This window comes from Lipotes vexillifer, unplaced genomic scaffold, assembly GCF_000442215.2.
Source record: "Lipotes vexillifer unplaced genomic scaffold, Lipotes_vexillifer_v1.1 scaffold12, whole genome shotgun sequence".
NCBI classification, from domain to species: Eukaryota; Metazoa; Chordata; class Mammalia; order Artiodactyla; family Lipotidae; genus Lipotes; species Lipotes vexillifer.
This window is the reverse complement of record NW_006796716.1, coordinates 4,855,837-4,861,775: the sequence shown is the minus strand read 5'-3', so window position 1 is coordinate 4,861,775 and position 5,939 is coordinate 4,855,837. Positions and strand designations below refer to the sequence as shown.

General features: G+C 52.0%; 2 protein-coding genes across 2 annotated transcripts in view; one reads left to right on the top strand and one right to left on the bottom strand.

Moving 5' to 3' along the window:
* TAF6 (TATA-box binding protein associated factor 6) overlaps positions 1–1,336 on the bottom strand; it is a 4,704-nt gene extending 3,368 nt beyond the window's left edge. Inside the window, exons 1-5 of the mRNA XM_007468869.1 lie at positions 1,157–1,336; positions 978–1,064; positions 700–853; positions 437–493; positions 208–352 (exon numbers count right to left, since the gene is read on the bottom strand). Coding sequence (XP_007468931.1) covers positions 208–352; positions 437–493; positions 700–853; positions 978–1,064; positions 1,157–1,312 — 599 coding nt within the window. The 5' untranslated portion in view covers positions 1,313–1,336. The remainder of the gene's footprint in view (positions 1–207; positions 353–436; positions 494–699; positions 854–977; positions 1,065–1,156) is intronic.
* A 4,053-nt stretch (positions 1,337–5,389) lies between these two features.
* The window catches only part of CNPY4 (canopy FGF signaling regulator 4), a 4,797-nt gene continuing 4,247 nt past the window's right edge, over positions 5,390–5,939 (top strand). Inside the window, exon 1 of the mRNA XM_007468868.1 lies at positions 5,390–5,583. Coding sequence (XP_007468930.1) covers positions 5,484–5,583 — 100 coding nt within the window. The 5' untranslated portion in view covers positions 5,390–5,483. The remainder of the gene's footprint in view (positions 5,584–5,939) is intronic.

Here is a 5,939-nt window from a genome sequence, read left to right as displayed (position 1 = left end):
TTTCCCTGTGTGAAGTGGGAAGACAGGTTTAGAAAAGAAAGCTCCAGAGGAGGCCTCAGCACCAGTCAAACCTCAACCCTCACCTCCCCCACCCAGGGAGACCCGCTTCCCTTGGGCTTCTTGATCCTCTCTGGGGCTCCTGGCCTGAGGTCTCGCCCTCTGCCCTGACCTCACCCACTTCACAAATGACCATCTGGCTTTGGGGCAAGAGGCCTGGCCCAGCAGTACTGACCTTTGCCGTCAGCTGGAGTGGCCCCCTGACCTTTGCCTTTCAAGGGGCCGTCTTCCTCCTGGCCTGGCTTGGCTGACTTCAGGGGTTCTGTGGCTTCAGCCTTCTGCTGCTCTTTGGGAGCTAGTGGGAAAGCAGTCAAGGCAGGAGATGTAAAGGGAGGAGGAGGCAGAGGGGTGGGTGCTGGACGCTGGGCACGGAGGTTACCTGGGGGTGGGTTCTCTGGAATAGCTGGCTGGCAGCCTTCAATGCTCAGCCAGTGAGCTGCGAGGAAGGAAGGTGTCAAGGTGAACTACTGAGCGCAGACATCAGGAAGTCACTCCACACTAAGGGATGCGTGCTTTCCTTCCTGTTCCTCACCAGGGATCTCACACTGAGGGCCCCTTCACCGTGTGCTTCCTCACACCCATACGCATTGCTCCTTCCCCTCCCTGCTCCCCATTCCCTGCTCTTCCCTCCCCTTCCCCAACCTTTGAGGCAGACATCCAGGGGCACTCGGGGCAGAGGGGTATTGATGATGTCGCTCAGATCAACCTCCTTCTCCTCATAGAAGTAAAGCTCCCGGCCGCCACCAGAGGCGAAACGGAAAGGAATGAACTCCTGAGCGTGGAAGCCATACAGTGGCTACAACAGGATGGAGAGACACTGGGATGAGAAGGGAGCCCAAGCAGGCAGGTCTGGCTGAGGCAAATGTACCGTATGGGAGGTCTCAGTACCCTGCCCCCTCAGTCCTGTGCATTCCCATCACCTCGACGTTCTTTAGCTTCAGTGCGTAGTCAATGTCACTGGTGGTGAGCTTCTGCCGCTTCCCCATGTGCATGAACTTCAAGGCATCCTAGGGATGGGAGGACAGACGTCAGCCCGAGACCCGGGGGAAGAAGGTGGCCTGGGCAGCATCCTCCATACAGTGCAGTGAGGCCAGGGTACCTGTGCAATCTCCTTGATGCGGTAGCTGACCTCATCTGTCAGCAGCTGGCAGGTCTCCTCCTGAATCTGAGCGATGCCCATGGACTCGGCCACCACCTTCATGGACTCCGAGGGCAGCACGGTGTTGCTCAGCTTCAGCTTCTTCTCCTCAGCCATTCTGGATCCCCTCCTCCCCTCCCCTGAAGGAAGATGCCCCAGGGCGGAGAGATGGAGACCCTGGCAGGGGGATGAGAGGAAACGTGAGAGGGACATCCCAAGAAGAGGGGCTGTCCGTTCAGGAGGGGCCGCAACAAAGGGAGAACAGTGGAGATATGAGGGGGGAAGGGGCTCGGGGGGTGCCCTTTGTCCATCCCCACGTGAACAGCACCGGCTGAACAGGAGGAGTAGCACTTGGACCCAGTTCGACACAATTTATCGAGCTGATTCTATGCCAGGCACAGTACAAGTGAGGTATAGTGGAATGATCTCAGCTCTCAGTTTAAATCCCAGCCCCAGCACTACCTAGCTATGTTACCTGGGAAAGCTACTTAAATTCTTCCAGCTTTGGGTTTCTTCTCTGTAAAATGTGGAAAGCATCTTTTTTCCCTAAGGTTGTTAATGTGCCTGCTTTTATGTGTCTTGCTCCGTCATGCATTATTCACACTTGACAAAAATACAACATTGGTTAAAAACAACTCCCCCTGTCTGAGCCTATGTGCCCTTACAATTGAACATGATGAGAAAATGCACAACCATCCTGACCAATGTGCACTTTTTTCATGGCCACGAACTTCAAACGAGCCGTTAATGCTGCCTGATGGTCCTACATTTCAGTGCACCCAGGTTCCTTCTGTCTCATCTGACACCTCTTCTCCTCCCTGATTTTTGGCCATCAGAAGAGACCTCCCCAGGCTCCCACCACCACGTGCACCCGCTGAGCAGCACGGGCGCCCACATGCTCTGCCTTCCCTTTCACTGTAGAGATTCTGGTCATGCCCCTCCCAACTCAAGCACCTCTCCAGCATTCCCCCCCCCACCCCGCCTCCCTGCATCATCGTCAATTCCTCGACCTACCAGATCACTCCCATTAACCCTACAAAATGCAGTTATTTCTCCCATCTTCAAAAAACAAAACAGTGGTCCACCCATACCATGGAATATTTTTCAGCCTTAAAAAGGAAGGAAATTCTAACTCACGCCACAACACAAATAAACCTTGAGAACATTGTGCTAAGTGAAATAAGCCAGTCACAAAAGGATAAATACTGTATGGTTCCAATTGTATGAGGTTCTTCGAGTAGTCAAATTCATAGAGACAGAAAGCAGAGTGGTGGGTGCCAGAAGCTAGGAAGGGGAGAAGGGGGATTTATTGTTTAATAGGTACAGTTTCTGTTTTACAACATGAAAAGCATTCTGGAGATGGATGGTGGTGATGGGTGTGAATGTACTTAATGCCCCTAACGTGTATACTAAAAAATGGTTAAGATGGTACGTTTTATGTTGTGTGTATTTCACAATTAAAAATTTTTTTTAAATCTTGGACTTCCCTGGTGGCCCAGTGGTTAAGAATCTGCCAATGCAGGGGACACGGTTCGAGCCCTGGTCTGGGAAGATCCCACAGGCCGCAGAGCAACTAAGCCCGTGCACCACAACTACTGAGCATGTGCTCTAGGGCCCGCGAGCCACAACTACTGAAGCCCGCGTGCCTAGAGCCAGTGCTCTGCAACAAGAGAAGCCACCGCAATGAGAAGCCCGCGCACCGCAATGGAGACCCAACACAGCCAAAAATAAATAAATAAATAAATAAATAAATAATTTTAAAAAGAGAAAACATCTTTTCTTCATCCCACTTTCTCTACTAGTGATACTCTGGGGTTTTTTGGCTCCTCTTTGCAACAAAACTCCCTGAAAGAGCTGTCTTATCTCTAATTCCTCTTGAACCTACTCTAGTCAGGCTTTTGACTCCATTAGGTGCCTGAAACCACTCATCAAGTTGTGACTCTACATTGTCAAATCCAAAGTCCCATCTCCTTCCCCATCTTCCTCGACCTCTCAGCAGCACAGGGCATAGTTGCCTACTACCTTCTGGAGACACTGTCTTGACACCACTGCTACTCCACCTTCTCTTGGTTTTCCTCCTCCTTCACTGGCCACTTTCTCTACGTTTCCTCTGCTGCTTCTTCCTCTTCTCCTCGTCTGCTTGATGTTGCAGTGCCCTGGGCTTGGTCCTTGTACAGCTATGAGCTATACTTATTCCCTTGGTGACCTCAACCATTCTCACAGCTTTCAGTATCGCTTATAGGCTGATGATAGCAAATTTATATCCCCAGCCCAGAGCTTTCTTCCTAACTTCAGACCTGTATATCAAACTGGCTACTTAGAATCCCTTCTAAACTGAACTCCTGATGACCCCCATCCCACAAGCTCCAGCCTCGGCTTTTCTCATCTTCATAGCAAAACCATTCATCCAGGCGGTCATTCATTATGCAAATCCATCAGGTGATCCAATCTGATCCTCCACTCCCACTGTGTGACCAGCTCCCAGCATCTATCCCCTGGGGAACTTCAATAGCCTCCTGATAAGGTCTTCCTGCTTCCATCCTTGCTCCCTACATCTATTCCCAACATAGCAACCAGAGTGATTCTGTCAAAAAATAAACCACATTGGGTCATTTCTCTGCTCAAAACCCTGTACTGCCTCCCAATGTGCCACAGTGTAAATTCGAAATCTTTATTATGGTCTACAAGCTCCTTCGTGATTTATTCTCTCCCCATCACATCTCTGACCTCCTTTCCTTCCTTCTTCCATGTTGATCCAGCCTCACTGTCCTCCTTGCTGTTCAAACCTTTGCTCTATTCCCTCTGCCTGGAATGCTCTTCCCCCGATGTTCCCTGGCTGCCTATTCCCATCACCCTGTTTAATACTGCACCCCACCCCCACTCTACTTTTTTAAAACAATTCCCATGGAATTTAACATCTGCTGATACATATTGTACTATTTCTTATTGTTTATCACCACCACATCTCCCCTTCCCGCACTGTGTGGACAGGGATCTTTGTTACGTTCACTGATGTATTCTGAGACCCCGGACTGGTGCCTGAGACACACTAGATACTCAATAAATATCTGCTGAATAAAGGAATGAACTGTAAGGCTTAGGAATTAGGTGCTCACTAAACCCTCAAGTACCACTGTTATCAAGTGAACAAGTTATAAGCCCAAGCTTGGAATCTATTTTGTGTCCAAAAGGAAAGTGGCTCGCTTCAAGCTGGCATTAGGAAGACTAATGTCAAAAGTGTTTTGGACTGACTGCGAGGTGTACGTGGATGGAGGGCGGGTGTGGGCCTGTTGGAGGGGCGGGAAGCTGGGAGCGAAATACAAGTTAGTTCTTCTCAAACCATCCCAGGTCTCCTCCCCCGCTTTTATAAGTCTTATCTGCAGGGAACACGTTTATTCAACATACTCTGTGCCTGGAGCCGGGTATACAGGAGGCGGTCATGTCCCAGTTCCCTGGCGAACTCCTACTAATCCTTCAATACCCCGCGGTACCCTCTGCCAGTACAGGCTCAAATAACACGCCACGGCCTCAGGAAACCTCAGGTCAGTGGAGTCGGCAGGAAGGCTTCCCAGAAAATTAACTTGACCTAGATCCGTGTAACAGTTTCCCCAGCAGGGAAGCAGGTCTAAGGTCCCCAGGCAATGGGTACAGCGAGAAAGAAGGCGTAGAGAGCCCACCTCATCCCCTCAACATCCCTCCAATGCAAACACACAAAGTCCCCACGCGCACGGACACACAACCAACCGTCCTCCTCTGGGTCCCCACACGGGCCCTTCAAAGGGTCTAGTCCCGGGTACCACTCAGACCCGCCCCCGCCAGTCGAGCGCCCAGCGCAGGAAGAGCCTCTCACCGCCGCCAAAGCGCCGCTCACCCGGCGCTCGGCGCCATGTTGGCCCCGCCTCCTCCAGGAGCAGTTCCTGGCAGAGACCGAGAGCAGGTCACTGCCCCCTTCCACGAGCCGGAATAAGCCTCCTAGGCTCACGGCCTGAAATTATATAAAAATGCTGTCTCTGTGCCTACGTGTAAGGAGCACACCCTCTTGCTGTAATTACTTCAGTTTATTCCTTCACTATCCGGCAGCCAGGACCTTTGGGAGGCGCCACAAAACCAGGCGGGGAAGCCCGCAGCGCCGCGAGGCCCCGCCCCCTTAGAGCCGGCACTGCGCTTGCGCTTCCCATGCCAGGCTGGGTTAAAGTTGCAGCCGACAGCCTTGGGATTTAAAGGGCCCGCTGCCTGACTGAAGTTGGTTTGAAGGCAGGAGGTGGTTGGCTGTGGACGGCACTTGGTCATGGGACCTGTGCGGTTGGGAATGTTGCTTTTCATTTTGACTGTGTCTGGGACGCCGAAGGAGGACGATGGCACAGAACGCTTGCCCAGCAAATGCGAAGGTATCTAAAGGGAGTAGCCCCTATTCGCATCCCTCTGCCCCACCTCCGTCTGGGCCAGACCAAATGGACCGTGATGGGTGGGTCACCTGACCTCCTTCAGGACCTGAGGGAGGTTCTGATGGAGCCTGGTGGAATTCGAATGGGGTCAACGGAGGGAACGCATAGCGCTGCCCCAAAACTATGGCACTACAATTCCCGTGAGACATCCAGAGGGAGCCCGCTTTTTCTTGCTGGTTTGGGCCCCCCAATGGTTTGTGGGAATTGTAGTGCAGAGACTATCGGCCCAGGACCGACCACTTTACTGAGCCTCGTGTGTGTGTGTGTGTGTGTGTGTGTGTGTGTGTGTGTGTGTGTGT